The sequence below is a fragment of the Catharus ustulatus genome, chromosome 4 (genome assembly GCF_009819885.2).
Source record: "Catharus ustulatus isolate bCatUst1 chromosome 4, bCatUst1.pri.v2, whole genome shotgun sequence".
Classification (NCBI taxonomy): Eukaryota; Metazoa; Chordata; class Aves; order Passeriformes; family Turdidae; genus Catharus; species Catharus ustulatus.
The window spans coordinates 27857165-27875811 of NC_046224.1; the positions used below are offsets into that span (position 1 = coordinate 27857165).

Here is an 18647-nt window from a genome sequence, read left to right on the forward strand (position 1 = left end):
GAAATGATGCTATTCTTTTACTTTATTGGTTCTGTCTGGGTTGGGGCAAGAGCCCCTGGTAATGTAAGGCTGCAGTGTGATTTCTGTCAGTATTAAACTTCCAAGATTTCCCATGGGAATCAACCTGAATTCATAAATCCAGTCCTCCTGCTCACAGAACTGCAATGACAGCATTTTTAGGGACACTTTTTCTTCAGCAGCAAGACTTGAGAAATGCAGAAATTTCAGATTTTCACCTGAAAACCTAGTTATGGCCATATGGCAGGACTTTCAAATGACATAGTAATTCAGATCCAGCGGCAGCATGTATACAGGTGTAATGTTGTGTTTTCATTACTTCAGGATCTGAGTGGAGTATTCAGATTTTAGTCATTTATCTCTATTGCAATGGCCACACCTGATTTTCTCGATTTTTCACCAAGGAAGGAGGCATAGAGCTTTTTTCTTCTTTTTCCCTGCTCCCTTTTTTGGATTATTTTTTTCCTTTTTATCTTCTATCTTTAGTCATAAAAGGTGTTTTGAGATGTATTTACTTGGAAACTGAGTACCAGTGTTGCGACTGTAACTTCTCATGGGTCTTGACATATTTACAATTTGAAACACGTTGGTTTCTAAGACCTGAAAATATTTAATAGATTCCTTTCCCCATTTGAATTACTCTGGCATTTTTCTAGTAGTGATTATTGTAGTGTTCCATACCTCTAATTAGAGTAGATTTAGTTTTCAGGGAGATGATGCTTACTTTAATCCTTCAACACATTTTATTTACCTGTCAGTCTGAAGTACTGCCATACTGCAGTTTCATGCTTTTAAATTTCTCCTTTCTCAAGGAAAGCACTTAAATATTTGTACTCATTCCTCTTCCCTTTTTCAGTGACATCATCTATGCACCTGGAAATAGCAAAAAAATAGCAGTTTTCAAGCTGCCATTTCTTTTGGCATAACCTAACAGCTTCTGATCTTACTTTTCCTGAACTCACTATTTTTGCCCCCTCAGTGAGAGCTTTTCCAGTTCTGCTGTAAAACTGAAAAACCTCACAGCTAAGTATTATTATTTCAATTAACTAATAACCAAATGCATTGAAAGTCCTTTGAGCAGTGAGAGATCTGCATTCGAAGCCTTTTTTATAATATATTGGACTTTGTATTTATTTTCACTTTGCACAGAAGCTATATGAAAATGGATGTCAAAAATTACAATCCTGCTTGCATGCTGGATATTTTATATTTGAGGTGTTAGATGATAAATTAGCAGAATATAGTGATTCCCAAAGGTAGGAGTTAATTATATTCAGTCCTGTGAGGAGGTTTGCTATCACTGCTTTGCCCTTTGCCGTTCCTTACTCGTGTTGAGCTGGGGGCAGAAAAGGTTGCTGAAAATCATTATAGCAAAATATCTATTGCCTATGTAGGTTATTTCCTCACTATGTTAAAAAATAATACTAAATTTAAAAATAACAGCAGAAATTAAATGAATCTTCTGTCTTTATAATTCAAGTGGCTATTGTAAGGTGTTAAATCATTTAGTGACATATTTTACAGTGGACTGCAATAGATTGTTAATTGACTTTGATTCTGTTTATTATTTCTGACTGTCCAACTCTGTTTATTTAAAATGGAGAGGAAAGGGTTAGAGAAATGGCAAACATAGAACTCCAAATGGAATATTGGAGTAAATGGGGAAAAAAATCAAGAAAATGTTAATGCAAAGATATTGATTATTCCTTTTATATTTCTCTCTGTCTCTTTCAGTTTATGCTATCCCACATTATCTCTACAGTGAAATGTAAAATACATATGAATTCTATTTTACATTTTAACAAGACTTTTTCAAATTGCCTGTAAACTTCAGTATCCATACCAAAATGATACAAATGGAATTTATTTGCATTGAAACCTCTAAGCAGTATTACTGAAATTCTAGTCAGAGAGTTAGTTTCATTTTCATCTAAATCTTTCATTGTTTGATTGTTGTTTTTTCACCACCCAGGCCTACCAGCTTTTTTTATCTCTTCTCCCTACCTGTTCTGAGATATTCTTAGATATTTTCTCCCCAGCATGTCATTTAAGTAAGCTGTTTATGGGAACTAAATAATTAATATGCCATGATATATTATCAATAGTATAATTCAGTTTTTATTGACTGAAAATATGCAGTGTAATAAAACAAAGTACAGTTTCACTGAATGTGTAGGGTTTTTTCTGAAGATCATTACATTAAGATATTTTAAGTAATATGAGTAGCCAGAGCTATAATTTGCATTCTTTTTGATTCTCTGTGAACAAAACAGTTCTGGGTTTCTAGGCTTAAAAAACCCAGAAAACATTTTATTTCATTTTATTTTCATTTTCCTATCCTTAATAGTTCAGCTGTTTCTATTCTTTAAATAAATGTATATTCTTGAAATGTTCTTCAATTAAATTTATAAATTGATTGTAGTGATATCCAAGGCTCTAGCTTTAGAGGGGCTAGGATTTCACTATTACTTTTCCATGAAGGGGGGAAAACTGCTCAATTATTCATATTAATCTACATTCAGGTAAAACTTTTAGGCTGAAGTTTAAAAGGTCAGAATTAGCTCTGTAGTGAAGAGATTGTTCTGTGTTTATGAATGGCAGCACCAGAGAAAAATACAATAAAAAATGCTATGGGGATTTCATACCCTGTGAGTGTGTTGGGTGATTCACACAATGCATTGTACAGTATCAGGGCAAGCCAATGTGCCTAATCAAACCCAGTATAATGCCTTTAAGTGTGTTTTGGGTTTGGTGAGTGGGCTCTGCTTTAGAGGAATACTCTTTCCTTGAAAATCTTACAAAACCAAGCCACAAACATGCAGCAGCACACTGCATGCTGCTACAATATGGCATTTAACCAACAAAGGTTATATTAACTGGGAAACAGTCCTCTTATTCCTCACAAAGGCACAAGTATTTTTTTCCTGTATGAGGCTGTGCACCAGGCAGTTTCATCCTCTGTCTTGTCAGGCTGCAGCAGAGGGAGAGCAGTGCTGGAATTGCCAAGCTGTCAGTCCTGGCACTTGGCTTGGGGCACTCAAAGGCAGCCTCTGTTCTGCATGCTCTCCCTGAGCCAGTAAAACGCCCTCTGAGGAATTTTCACACCTACTGACCAAATCTGAACACACAGTTACATTAAAATCTCTGTGAATAAACAAACAATAGGAGATTCCCAGGGCTTTTACCAAGCGAATAAATAATTCCAAAATTCTTTTTACCCGGTGAAGGTCAGGATAGTCACAGCTGTGAAGTCACTTTTGCAGTGCTTCAGGGCTCTTTGGGGCAATAGAAAACCAAGAATTCAGTGATGCTCATAACAACTTCCTGCTCACATTGAAAATACCTTGGATTTCTCACCAGTATGAGGATTCTAATGATGGTATGGGCCTCTTTAATGTGGAAACATAACTCGTGGGGTATACTGTACATTACAGAGAAAAAAGGAAGGTTGTGTTTACAGGCAAAATACTGATGCATTGGAAATATTGCTTTTTCTAACAGGAAAGGTCATTCCCAAAAAATGGAGAGTATAACTGTTAAAGAGAGTATATTCTAAGGAAAGATGGAAAACCAAGCCCAGATCTGGACAGTTGTGTATGTTCAGTGCTTTCTCATTGCAGCATGAGCAGGCTTGCCAGGCTCCCTGGGGTCTGACCTGGGTACCAACAGCTCCTTCCCTGTCTGTGGGAGAAGCTCAGCTCCCACCAAGTCACAGCAGGGATTTATCATTTTTGCCTCTGGAAGGCTGAGCTCCAAGTGCTTGTGTATGTAGCATGACACACTGAGTTGTGCTACAACTAGTTCAGGCTGAGCATACCAGAGCACTTTACTGGTCTGGGTTACACATCCTAGCAGATAGCTGGGAACTGCCTGAAATTAGGGCTGTTTGGGTCAAACCAAAGTGTCTGGCAAAGCTACAAAGAAATCAAGATGACAAACTGAAAAACTTGATTCAAACTGAAATCTAAAAAAAAAAAAAAATGGAGTTGCTTCCCACAAAATTACATCAATATAATGAAACTGACTCAGAAACAACTTCAGTTGAAGAGTTATTCTCTTTTTTACTTCATAGAGGTCTTAGTCTGGCATCGATGTATGCTGTGCTGTCTGGGTACTTGGATACCTTAGGGGAGCTGATGCCACTTAGCTACAACACAAACAACAGGAGCAAGGAAAAACTTGCTGTTCAGTGGTTTCCTTGCAGCCAGGCATTGAAGGAAATCTCTTTTTGTTTGGAGGAAACGGTGACTTGTCCCCTCTGGACATGATACATGCCAGAGAAAACCATGCAGAAAAATGTCTTTTGAAAAACGTGTGTAGTCCCTGAGAGTTCACTGACTACAGATTTCTGACTGTAGACAATGGAAACTCAGTGAGTTCAGTGTAGATCTATTACAAGCACTTTACAGTTACTACTTCATGAAAAGCCATTTAAAATTGGAGACATGTAATGTATAATTTAAAAATTAACTTAATGAAGGGTCAAAGCCACTAGAAGACCTAAATCATAACTCTGAAGAGAATGACAGATTCAGAACACAGAAGTCTTTAGAGATTCTTAAATGGCAATTTTTTACTCATAATTTAAAAAACAAATAAATAAACTTACCTTTGAATGTCACAGATTTGTAAGAGTTCTTGTCCAGTAATTGCACGATCTTTTCATAGTGAAGTTATGGATAAATTTTGAGTCAGTATAATTTTGAAAGTGAAGGAGACTTAAAATGGATTTGAAAGGACGTTACCTCAGTTTGTTTGCATGTGTTTCCTGTCTAAAGTAATAGAATGTAACTATTTTGTAAAGCACCTTCAGATAGAGAAAATTTAAGGTGGAATCATCAGTTCTAGCAACAGGCAACTTAACTGTTTAATTTTCCAGCTTGGTATTGGAATTTACTTATCACAGCAACTAATGTATAAATGAATATAAAAGTGAACAATTCTACTCTGCTTTACAAATATTCTTCATTTGAATATCACACTTTTATCACTGTGAATTTGGCATGCATCCACTGATGACATATGGACATTCCAGATGAAAGAAAAAATAAAATATTATAGCATCCTGCAACTTATTAATTAGGCTATAGGAAGCCTAGACAGAATTAAGAATGTTTTTAAGGAGTTACTTATTTTTATTTTAAATTATAGCGTTTCAGTCTTTTCCCATTTTAGGAATCATAAGAAGTTATTTCCATGAGAAAATGCAGATTTACTACATGCAAAAGATAAAAAATAACTTTTCTTCACCTAATTTTTCCTTATTGTATCTAAAAATACTGAAAGAATCAAAGTAAATTTTGTGCAAAATAACAAAGGAAAAACTGTGCTTTGTAGTGTGTAATGTTCCCATTTCTAGCCTTGCAGTAATAAGATTTGAACTTTGAAAATAGTAAAGCTCATTCATATTTAAGTATTCATGTTCAGTTTCACTTTAAATCTGAAATTCATAATTTGAGTCAGAAAGTTCAATATCAAGAATTACTCTCAATTTCCATCCCTTGTTGTACCAAATAATATGAGTACTTATATTCCTTATTTTTAGATTCTTCATCATTAGGATTTTTCATGCTTTTGCCCTCCCTCCTACTGTCATTGCTGCATTCTGCTGCTTCTGAGGACGTTTTTTGACAGTGAGACTGAAGGGTGATTTTTAGAAATGCAGTTTGTCTGATCAAGCCTTTAGTTTCATTTTCCTTTCCTTTGATTGTGATTTTTTCTCTGCAATAATGATAATAATATAGCATGACTTTCCTTTTAAACTATTGAAACATCTGGAATTCTACTTGTATGTTTCAAATCCTGTCTCTGGGGCCTTTTTTTTCTTGATCAGTGACTTTTGAATGTCTCCCTTTTCTTAGCCAGATCCTTTTATATAGATAGATATTTAGTTATTTTTTCCCTTTCTGAAACCCTGCAGTTATTTCATCCTTCAGTCTGGAATAATTCCTAGAGCTTTGTTTCATAATTCTACTACTACTCATCTCCTTTTTTTTTTCAGAAAACTCTCTTTATTAAATAATTTCTGTACTAAATAATTTCAGCTCTTATCTTGAACAGTGCTACTTTTCTTAGCAATTCTCTACAACAGTTCATGCTAAACAGCTAATTTTGTACTGTATTATTAGGCTTTTCTGTGATGTTCTTCCCTTTCTTTTTTCCCTAAACTAAGTTGGGAGAAGGAAGGCTTTCTTTTTCCTAATGTGAATGCAGGGCAGAAATGCACAGTGTTTGTACTGCTGTGCCATCTGCATCAATTTACTGACAGAAATATCTGTCACTGAAAAACAAATAAATCTCACAAAACGTGAAGTGTCATCCTGCAATGTCTCTTTTATGACTTTTTTTTTTCTGTCAGATCTTTGTCATTTATCACTTTGAATTCAAGACTGTCTTTCAAAAATGCAGCAAACTCATAGTAGGGTGCTTGGGGTTTTTTTTCCCCTTTTTTTCCTTTCCTTTTCCTTTTCCTTTTCCTTTTCCTTTTCCTTTTCCTTTTCCTTTTCCTTTTCCTTTTCCTTTTCCTTTTCCTTTTCCTTTTCCTTTTCCTTTTCCTTTTCCTTTTCCTTTCCCTTTCCCTTTCCCTTTCCCTTTCCTTTATTTTTCTTTTCTTTCCCAAAATAATCACTTATTGATGACTGATTACCTCCTCTTAACAGTGATGAGAAGCAAAATCTTCTTGAAGTCTTAGTCACATTGATTCTGCCTTGTATTACAAACTGATGTGAGCAAATAAGAAACAATTTCCAAAGACTGAGCCCTATAATTCTCAAGTATTAGCGAGTTTCTAGCCATACAAATACATGATGGATGTTATAGCATTATTTCTTCACCAAAATAAGTGAAGGCTGGAACTGCAGTCTCATAACTTAATTTGTAAGCACTAAGTTCCAATTCCCATCACATACTGTTAGAAGCACCAGTAAATATAATCTGCTGTAAATTTTTCTTATGACTTACAGAATGCAGGCTTGTTATAACTTGCATTATTATTTGTTGTGCAAATACATTAATGCAGCAAAAATAATTATTTGGGAAGGTTCACAAAAGCTTGGTTTCCAAACTGCCCATTTAACACTAAGTCAGTTATTTCTGGATGAAAAACATATAGCCCACTGAAAGGTTTTCATGTCATGATTTTTAAGAGTCAAAAGTGAATACTGTCATCTAAGTTGGACTGTGTATGTTATGTCTAATTGGTTGTGTTATATAAATGCAGTGTATATTTTTCTTGGAATGAATTCTCTCATCTTCCAATGGAACATGCATAACTATTGTGGATGTGGGGCACTGCAGCGTCTTCCGAGCACATCCTGTAGGAGATGGGAATGTACAGGATCCTTTATAAACAGGCCTCTTTTTGTCTCTGTAAGAAGAAGGAGCTGACTCAAGGAATCTGATAATCTTCCAAAGAAAACATCTGTTTTAAATATATTTGTTTGGATTCCAGTCAGCGCACCTAGGACTTGCATAATTAGCTTAGACTACAGAGTTCCCTTTTTAAAAGATACATTTATATAAATAAGCCATGCATTTTTCATTAGGCAAATACTCCTCCTTTCTCTTTTCTTTTTAAAATTATAAATTCAGGCTTGTATTTTAACATTCACTTTTGCAAAGCAAGGATTAATTGAGAAACCTTTTCAACATAATTATTTGTATGACATTCATTCTGCTGTACTTTTAATGGGAGTCCTGCAACCATCTGGTCAATATTTCAATGAATGAGTGTATGCATTTATAAGCATATTTTTGATGCCAATAATTGATTACTTAGTAAATAAAATATTATTGTTGTACTTTTAATTACTTTTGATACTGCATTATTTTGATACCTACATTGTTTTAAATGTAGATAGTAGAGTTTAAAAAAATTAATTATGGTAGTGCATGTCTTAAGTTTACTCTTCTTAAAGATCTGATTAACTAAAAATACCTAAAATAGAGAATTTATTTCAACTTAAGCAGCTCCTTAAAGCTGGAAGAAGAAATGAAACTCAGTTAGTGGTCCTTTCTTCATTCATCTTGTGCCATTCCACACCACATGATTCCACCAAACCAGAATCCCTTATCATACAGCTATTCAACATTAAAAGGATTTTTTTATAAAATTGGATTAATAATTATGCATAACTTTGGTATGAAGATCAAACGTCTCAAATGTTCAGACATTCACAGTTGGGAATTAAATTTTTTACTTCGGGACAAATTCAGCCTGGAGAGACAATTTCATAATGTATATTGTAGGTGTGCCTCATTACAGAAGGGCTGAAGGTGGTATTTCAGGCATAAAAGTAGGTTCTAGGCCGTATTTTGCAGTTCACATAACTCAGGTGAAACTGTTCCTAATTTGACATGTTAATCTTTATATCACATCTAATTTCAGGTCAGTGCAAAGAGGAATTATGCCTGGGTTGAGTGTATTCATGTGGGGCAACGTGATTTGGTTCTGAATTGTCTCAAAGCCCTACTTATGCTCTCTCTGTACAGAATTATGTGTTATGTGAGAAGTGCAGTTGTGTATTTAGTGAAACTTTCTTGTCTTTTCTTGCGATTTTCAGAAGTCCTCAAGCATAGTCTGGGTAAAAAATGCTGTCAGTAATTCAGAATGTTCCCTCCAGCAATGCATGTGATTGAGAGAAATGAGCTAAGTGTCCCTCTCTCTGGTTGTGGGGAGCTTTAATTTTCTGAAATTAATTCATATTGATTATTTATATTTTTCCAGAGCAGTGGTATACAACACTTTGGTCTAGTACAGGGACTATAATGTTGGCTGTTGGCTTCCTTTTGATGTAACTTACATGACAATAATATAGATTTTGTTTGTTTGATGTTGTGTAGGTGTTTACTCTGTTGTGGATTGCTGACTGGATGGTACACCACTTCTGGAAAAAAGGAAAAGACCCTGACAGTTTTTCTATCCCTTATCTTACTGCACTGGGAGATCTGCTTGGAACTGCCTTATTAGCTATAGGTTTTCATTTTCTGTGGCTCATAGGTGACAGAGATGGTGATGTTGGTGACTAATTATTCCAATGGATGCAAATGACTTTTTGTGGAATATTGACAAGACCTATCACTCCCCTTTAGAGTCCTCAAAGTGTTTGTTCCTTTTGGCCTAAGTGAATCCAGTTGGCACAGACATGAAACAGCCTTAATGATTTTAGTTTGGTTTGCTTTTAATAACTTGGATGGAGCCTTGATACCTGAGAGCTTTATTCTGAAACCAAGGTGAATTGGGGTAGCTGAAGATATATGAGTAGACACAATGAAGGGCAGATGATTCCTTTATCAAGTGTTCAATTGCCTAAAGAGTTGATGATATGTTCTTACCTTGCAATTTCAGTGCTGTAGCACTCTGAGCATTGCAGACTTGATACCAATAATGACTGTTATGGTTCACACATTTTATCACAGGCTTTATTTTCTGTAGAAGAATGTGACCATCAGCATTTATAAAATTAGACACTTGAAAAGTGTCTGCAGGACTGAGCCCATTTTCTTTGTGCTAAAATGAGCAATCTAATTATTTTGCTGTTGGGATATATTAGAACAAAAATAGTAAAGGCAAATAATAATAATGTGACACTGACCTGGTCAATAATAATGGGTGAATGATTAAAACGCCTTCTGTTGAAATGTGTATGTTCATTTAGCAACTGAAAAGATGTTTAACTAACTGATATTAATGGTGTTGTGATGGCCAGTATCCTGATTTTAATGAAGTATTTAGAGGTGTTGATTTAACTGTATATACTGATCCCTGCTTGAAACTTGCAGTATAAAAGATGAAGTTTCTTTTAAAGGCACTTATGAAGTTGCATAAACTTCTCAAATTGCAGAGCTATGTCATCAATTTCTAAGCAGAAACCTCTACTTTCAAGCTGTGCAAATAATATAGTCAATAAGAAAATTTATAACTTCTCAATGATTTCTCTTATTTGTAGACCTGAATATTTCAAATAATGCATTGATCAGGAGGACTCTGGTTGTCATTTTGAAAAAAGGTACTAATTGCTCTATTTTAAAATCTACCAGGAGTTCTCACAGTATATGTTCTAAAAGACTGTAGCATACATTGTAAATGCATAATGAAATAAATCCTATTTTTAATGTTGCAATTGAAAGTTTTAAATTTTGAGATTTAAATTAGAAAACTGAATCCATATATCAGCATATGGTTTAATCTTGTAAACATTAGTCATGTGCTTTATGCATATAAATGCTTTTTAATTTGATGGACCTACTCAGATGAGTAGATTATGTGGATAAGTGTTAATGGGACTTCTATATGTGTTGTTCACCTTAAACTCTTTGGAAATTCAAGGTGTTTGCAACTTTGAAAATTAAACCAGCTATTCAGTGCCTACACATGGCTTTAGATGCCTGAATCTTAGCTCCCTCATTTAAACCTTTTTATTTAAGCATTTTCTTACTGTTATTAAAATATAGTTGTTTGAATGAATCATATGTATTATGTCTTTTATTATGTGAGAGAAAGATGAAAGCTTTCTAACTTCAGGTTCTCTGACTTTTTTTAGTTTGTATTAATGTTATTTAAAATAGTTTCTTGTATGTAGCATTGCCGGTAATATTATTAAATTGTTTAAAATGGAATAAATAATGAGAAGTAACTCAATTTTTTCGAATAATGGTTATTTTTGATACAGCCATAGATGCAAATTTTTTTATTTCTGTTAGAACTGCCATCTGAATCAACTCAGCTGATATATCAAGCACTTACTAGAGTTACTGGACTTTAAGGTCATTTCTTAATTAATTGCAGGATTCTTTAAAATTAAAATTTCTTGAGATACTTGTGATCTGTGCTTATCCAATGCATGAGGGAGTCATAGCATGGCAATATCCTTAGTGATTAGTATCCTAAATATTCTCCCAGTAAATAAGAAACTGTTGGTACAGTGTGACTGTTTAGATCACCAAACTGGGGAAGATATGTTACATGGGTAAAATTAAGTAAAATTTGAAAAAGGGAAATATATTGCCAGACTTAAACAATCTGGGCTTGGAAATAATAAGTCATGGGAAAGTGTAATGGGAAAATTTGGTTCTTCAAAAAGGGGAAAGTCCACTGCATGACTGAGAGATCAAAACCCATATTGTGGGAAAGAAAAAGGTGCAAACTCTCGCAGAGCATTCATTATGAGAAGCAAGAGCAAACAGAAGGAAGTTATTTGGAGAAAAGAATCAAAAGGCACAGTCAAACTCTCAGGAGGCGTAGAAAAATATAACTTGTGTTGAAAAGACTTCAGGAAGAGGTGTAAAAAGAGATAGTTTAGGGAAGGGTGGCAGTGAGTGGAAAAAAAGAATGCTCTAATATATGATTAAAGAGGAGCTTGAGTGAGGAAAGATGTGCAACTGATAAAACAAGGAAAACCTTGACATTGGGAAGAACAAGGAATAAATAATCTAAGATGCGGAAGAGGGTTTGGTTCCTATGTGAAAGGAGCATTTTAGGAACTTACAGGTTTTGCAAATTCTGCAACCTTGTGTTATGAAGGTAAAAAGTTCTTACCACATTTCATGTATTCCAGCCACAATGATAATATGGGAGCTGGCACAAAAGAGTGCTTAGATAGTTTTTTAACTACTCAAAAGCTGGACTCCCTAAACCAAATTTAACTGTAGTCAAGTCAGCCTCTTTACAGTGTTCCACCTACTTGATTTTTTAAACACAGCCCAGTAATAGTGAATTACTTCACTGCATGTGTGGGTAAGAAATGTTAGCAGAAAATCTGTCAGAGACAAATTGTGTGCTTTTTGTACTGCTTAAAACATACAATTGAAAGGGACATCCTGAGATGTTATTGTCTCTTTTTATCAAAGCAGCCATATTTTATAATCTTGCAGATGAAATGATGACTCTTGGTATTAAAATTCATTAAGTCTTTTCCTCCTCTCAGCTTGCCAGAAGATTCTTTCAAACCATCCTTTATAATCTGCCTAATTAGGGCTATGGCTGATTCACATCTCCTTGCTTTTGAGCCAGCATGGAGCACTTGCTTGTATCAGCTCATTCGCCTGAATTAAGTTGTGGGTCATCCTAAAACTCCTCCTGGAACTTCTTGGTCCATTTTCGTTCTGCTGATGAGCTAGACCAGCCAGAGGTGGTTTGCCTTACAGTTTAGTGTCTGTAACCTGATGCTGAGCAACTCTTGGAGTGCTCTTGTTTGGCCATTCTTCTTGGCTGCTCTTTTTTTTCCCTCTACTTCAGAAATATCTCCAAGGTAAGTAGAAGTACAGGCAGGTTATGTGAAATGTGTGTAATTTTCTATTCTGAAGGACTCTGTGACCATCTCCATGGCATAATCTCATTTGTAGAGTGGAGGTGGAGCTTTAAAATGTGGAGTCAGTAGTGTTTCATACCATAGGTGTTTTTCTGTGTAATGCTTTGAAAATTATCATCCTAGTGAGCTACTGAATGATTTCAACTTCTTTTCTAGGGTAATTATATAGCCAGGATTGTTCCTCTGCTTTATTATGCTGTTTGACATTGGGGAGGATTCTTCTTTTAACATATGTAGATCAATATTTTGATTTTTATAGCATTACTGTACACCTTGTCTTAATCTGTGATGTTTAAATTAGCAAAATTATCTCCTGCTGCCATGTTTAATATATTGATTTCACTGGGATTTTTAGAATGTTGATGAGAAACTGGCGAGCAGCAAATTAATTTCATTCCTTTTAACAATTTGCAAACAAAATTAGACTTTTCTCATACAAAGATTAGAACAGCATGAGGATTAAGGCTTTGCAAATGCAGTATAGTTTGCAGAATCAGGATTCAAAATAAGACCTATCATCTCTTTAATGTATTTGCTATTTCACTTCAGTTGTGAGCATCACAAAAACTCTCTTAAGTGCAAGAATAGCTCGGAATACATGTCAGGAAACAGTAGTATAAGTACTCTGGGAAATGAAGCGTTTGAAATTTCTTCTTATTATTGTAATGGTAAAATTGCTATTGCAAATGAGATAGTCTCTTTAGAGGTGCAGAAAATGGCAACAGAATATGGTAATTGAATTATAATCTTCTTTGTAAAAAGTGAGGCAATGTTCACAAACAGTACCAAAAGGACTGGAAGTGCTGTGAAGTCTCATAGTAGGATTTTTCTTTCCAGCTAGATTTTTTCTGATACCATACATTGTTTTAATTGTGTTATCTAATCCATTCCTAATCACATCTGTCTGCTCAGTAATCTTTTGGATTATCATTTTCCCGTACGTATTTGATGTTAAAAAATCAGTGTATAGTTTGGTAAAGAACTAGGAGAGAGGTGTGTTTTGTCAATAATGCCTCATTCTGACAGTCCTAAAGGAAAGTCTTTCTGTTAAATTTAATGAAAATTTGATCATCATGCATGCTGTGCAGGAATATTCTGGGGAATCCAATATTAGCAAGACATGAATAATTCACTATTAAAGCTAAGAAGCAGTATGTTTACTAAATATACAAGATTGCCATATTCTGGGTGGGTACCCAAGAGCAGGAGTCATTCAGCATTGGCTGGGCTGGATGGGCTTTACCTTCTATGCAGCTAAAAAAAGATTTGATTTCAAGTCCTGCTACTTTTTTGTTTAATATGCAGGCTAGTTCATCATATTGTCTGTTTATGCTTTTATTTCTCAGTCCAAACTATACTTGAAATATGCTTCTTCCTTACTTAGCATTCTTCATCTTGCTCTTTTGGGAGATTGTTTCCTCCTCAAGAGTTGTGTAAAGTCTTAAAAGGTCAAGGAAGTGCTTTCCTTGAATAATTCTGCATCTGCTTTTTGCAAGTGAAATAGGGTGTAAGTGAAATCTTGAATTAATTATATGGTAGACATCTACTGATTTCTGAACAGATCCTCAGGATTTAATAATGCTAAATTCTCAGATTTACATTCTAAGTTTTACTATGAATAGGATCTTTAAAAATATTTTTTCTGTTTACTGTTACCTCCTGGTTCAGATTAATGAAACTCTTGCCATGTCTCATAGTACAGTAGAATAGTATTTTAATAAATCTGACATTCTAAATGGTATTTCTAAAGTTATGAACAACAATACTTGTTCTATACTTGAGAAGCAATCATCCACTACTTTCCTATGAATCCTTATACTGTGGTGAATTATGGATAATCCAAAGCTCTTTTTCGCTCCTTTTTGTTTCTGTTTTCTCAGTGCTGACACAACTAATTATCTTATGACCTTATAATATCCAGAATTCTGGAGTAACATCAGTACATATTTCATGTCTATTATTTTGAAGACTGAACCAATTTCTTCTCGCTGTGTAGGAAAACAGACATGTCTGATTAATTCTGGTTCTAGGGAGATGAAGGGTAGCTTTCACTTAAAATAGATGAGCAACTCTGGAGTTTGGAGGATTTCCAGAATTAGCGTGAGCTTGCTAAGCTTGACCACATTTAGGTTTGGATGATTTGGAGACAAAAGCAAGCTCTGTATTTGTCTGATAGATGAAGATTGGCTGATCAGCTCTCTTTCATTCATTTTGTCTTCATGCTTTGTGCTATTGTGGCTTCTTTAGACCCAGCCCACTAAGGCCACTAAGTACTATGGTAGTGTGTAAGTCTATCACATGTGTATGGGGACTGTGGTCCCCCTGTAACAGCAGGCAGAGAGACATTGGGAAATAAAAAGGAACCTTTAAAAAACCTTCATGTTATTTGTCCAAAAAGAAAGATCTAAGATCTATGAATTCAGATCCAAAAAGACATACTTATTCCCTGGTTTCACTTCTAGCTGGCCTTTGCTCTATTCCCACATTAGAAAGCTGCTGCATTAAAAAAACCAAAACAACACAACTTTTTGGAAGCACTGTAAGGTTACTGAGCCAGAGAGCAGGAAATGCAGCTCTGTTAGACCCCTTGTGTGGTTATGTGCCCCCGTACATGAGACTGACATGAGCTGTGACAGCATTAACCCCTTAGGGAGAAATAACCCCCCTGCTTTGACTGTAGAGCCTTGGCATTGAAGCACTGGTGAATGCACACATACCTCTGGAATTTTTAGAGCTTTTAGACTGGCACTAAGAGATATAAACATTTTTACCACTCATTGCAAGAAGCAGAAAAATGTCCTATTACCATAGGAACCCTCTCACAATGACATGAGACAAAACTAATGAGTGTTCACCTTTCTGCTTGATGATTCTCATATAGCCCTAACTACATTGCATCCAGCTTTCTGGCATATTATGGAATTGAGGTGTTCAGCAAAAGTTCATTTTTATTTGTCTTTTTCCAGTCACGGTCAAGTCTCCTGCTAGATAAGGATATCTATTTGTAATCCATTTTGTTCTGTTCATGCCTATCTAGAAAGCTCCTGTTTTTAGGAAGGAATGGCTTCCACCTCTGTGGACTAGGCAAGACCCATGCACCCTCTGCATGTCTGAGGGCAGCTGTCTCCCTGTTTGCAGGAAGCCTCTGAAAGCCACAGAATAATCTGGAATCTCTTTTCCAGACCAGGAATAGGAGGACCATTTCTGCTTTTCTGCAGCTATACAGAGCTAATTTCTCACCTGAATAACACTCAGTGGTGCCTCCTTCTAATCTTTGCACCATTGACTTCAAGAGCTTTTTTCATTAAAAAATTGTGGATTTAATTTTTGAAAAATTTCCAAGAGAAAAAAGAGAGTCTTTAAAAGCATCTGCTTTGAGAATTCTACATCCAGCATGTAAAATCATATTGCACACAGAGCAGGAATATTTCCACAATAAACTAGAAAAGCACATTGTAAAAATAATTCAAGGTAGTGAAGTTGTTATGTCCTTCCATATAACTGAAGGCAAGTTTCTTAATAAATCATGAATAGTTGTAATTCCTGAAAGGAATATATTTCGTTTTTCTTGAATGGAGGTTTCAGCATTTAGCTGGACACCTCTGCAAACAATGCTTGTCTCTCCACAGCATGGCTGCTTGCTCTGATTTGACCTTTCTTTCTAAATTAATTTCTTTGAAGTTTAAAAAATAGTAAAAAATGCAGTGTTTGATTTAATTCATAGAACAATCATTTTTAAAAGCCCCTCTACTTTAGACATAAAACTAAATCAGTTTTAGCTGGAATAGTTATCTGCTAAATAAAGTCTGAATAAATTGAGCTTAAGAAAGGCTTAGGCAAAGGTTAAATCCTGACTTTGCACAAGCTTTTATGGGAAATTGGGGCTGCTGTGGGTTGCAGATTTTGACTTGATGTAGGGCTGCAAATACCTGCTGACTTCACAGAGACCTCTTTCTGCTAAAAAGTCATGAATTGTCACAGTAAAATTCGAGTTTTTAGAATAAGCCAAAGCCTAATGGTTAAACTGTTATTATTCAGCTTTATGTTAGCCTGACAGCTTTATGTGTTAGTGAAAAAGAGAAACCAGAGCATCAACTTTGGATTGATTTTTTCCTCTGACTGAGGGAAACAGCTTTTCTAGTTGTTTGTTTTTTAATTAAAAACTCTGATTGAAATGAGATTTTCAAACCCACATAATTTTACTGCAAGTGCTATGTCTCATTTTCCAAAATAATCTGTCCATTTGCTGCATAGTGATAGGTTGTGTGCTCCTGAATACCTAAGGGAATTTAGCTCAGGCTGCTTTTACTCAAAAAAATAGGTACAGTCAATGTCAAAATCAGTAATGTTATTATTAAAATATTGGCAAAATATATTTTAAACAATGTATAAAGGAACAATAATGTTTTCTATAATTTTTCCTCCATGAATAAATCACTACTCTTGGTCCTAAATGCCTCTGACTTAGCCAGCAGAATTTTTTATTGACAGTGAGTTGAATCTGAGAGTCCAGAGGCTCTAGCAGCCTGACTTTTTGTCATGCCAATAGAGAAGATTATTTTTCTCTTTTACCATAGATTTCCTTTTAAAACTGATTAGCATGCAATCTGGGGAGGTGGCATTTGGATATGTCTTTCAGCACACTGAGGAATAAAACCAGACTCTAATATTTCAAAATATTCAATCTTTGGCAAAGTTGTAAGTGCAACTGGAACAGCAAGATGTTTCTGTGTGGCATCAGGAATCTTGTATGTGATGATGTGTAACACAGCTAGTGAGAAAGGCACAGTCCTGCTGGTTGGCAAGCATATGCTCTGGTCCCATTCCCCATAATTTTAATTCTTTTATAATTATGATGGAAATTAATGAAATGTGTTTTCATCCAAAAAAAGGTTGGAAGTGTTGGAGTTCATGCTAGAACAGGGAGCATGTTATGACCCCAGAACAGACTTTAGTCAAACTTTGCATCATCTCTACCAGACTTAATCTTTTACTTGGGCTGCAGAAACCTGGAAACCTCAGCTGTGCTGAGGATCCTGCCACTCTGTCACGTCCCCCAGCACTCCACATCCATCCCCCAGTGCCAGGGTGCTGCACCCAGCCCTGCTGCTGCCAGCTCTCCTGTCCTACTGCAGCTGCCTGAGGCCAGCACCACAGCACAGCTGCTGGGTACCAACAGGAAGGGATTTTGTAAATTTGCAATTATTTAATGGAGAAATTGAGGCTTGCCAAAAGGACAGATCCTTGGGTTTCCTTCCACTGGTGCAAATCCAATTTTGTCAGTCTCCGTGGCAGTATCAGGGACTGGTCTTTTATCTCCACTATCTTACAAGCAATGAAGGAAATCACCCAAAAGCTGTGCACCCCAGGGCTGTGCAGAAAGGCCATTTCTTACTCCATTACCCCACAAATGGAAGTTTCTGGGTTTGTATGCATGTGAATTCAGTTTTGTAAAGCCCACAGTTCGCTCCCTCCCTCTATGGTTGAGTTCTGCAGCTCTTTCCCCCTTGCCTGGGCTTGTTTCCCTGGTTGCTCTGCCCACTGACCCCCCACCCCACCATGGGATTTCTCCTGCTCCACAGGAGTAGATAATTTTGAGTTTTTCAGTGTGTCCTGCCTACAATATACAATAAGGCAGGTGAGAAAGCAAAGCTGCACAGACAAAAATCCCACCCTGAAAAATCTACCCTGAAAGTATGAGCCATAAATAAAGCACACAGAGAGGAATTTTCTTTCTTCAATTTAATTGAAGTTACTTAGAAAAATAATCAGGCTTGAATGGCTTTTTTTGAGGAAAGATTCATGAGCAGTTCACACTTGTGTTGGCAATGTATAATTTATCTTTTTTTTCTTTATTAACAGTATATTTAAGTATGAGGAGATACTTTTCTACAACAAGCCTTCTACTGCATACAAATAGGTTAAAAAAAAATCCAACCCCACATTGATGTTAAATTATTCGTACACATTGTATTGTGCATGCATGTAAGAAAATAACACTCTCTGTAACAAGAGTAATAGTAAGGACAGTCCCTTTTTGTACCTGAAAAGTGCAGCAGACTACAGTGAAACCCTAAAACATCTGGGGTTAACTTACTTCTAAAAGCACTTCTGCTTGTGGATTATTTATTTCACTTGTCTTACACAGCGCATGATTCAGGCAGTTTGCACATTTCTGTCATAATGGATGTGGTTTATGAAGAGGCTGAAGCATGGACTGAGCCAGGTTTGGGGGACATCCCACCACCCAGGAGTCACCACCATGTTCAGATGGGCCAAATCCAGCCTGCACTCCAGGTTAAGGTGCTTGGGGCCATGTAG

At 35.9% G+C, this 18647-nt stretch overlaps 1 protein-coding gene across 3 annotated transcripts in view; it reads left to right on the plus strand.

Moving 5' to 3' along the window:
• Positions 1 to 10657, plus strand: part of SLC41A2 (solute carrier family 41 member 2) — a 47853-nt gene extending 37196 nt beyond the window's left edge. For all 3 annotated transcript variants that reach the window (XM_033058646.1, XM_033058648.1, XM_033058647.1), the window contains one exon: positions 8860 to 10657. In XM_033058646.1, the coding sequence (XP_032914537.1) occupies positions 8860 to 9045 (186 nt within the window). In that variant the 3' untranslated portion in view covers positions 9046 to 10657. The remainder of the gene's footprint in view (positions 1 to 8859) is intronic.
• The last annotated feature ends 7990 nt before the right edge of the window (positions 10658 to 18647 follow it).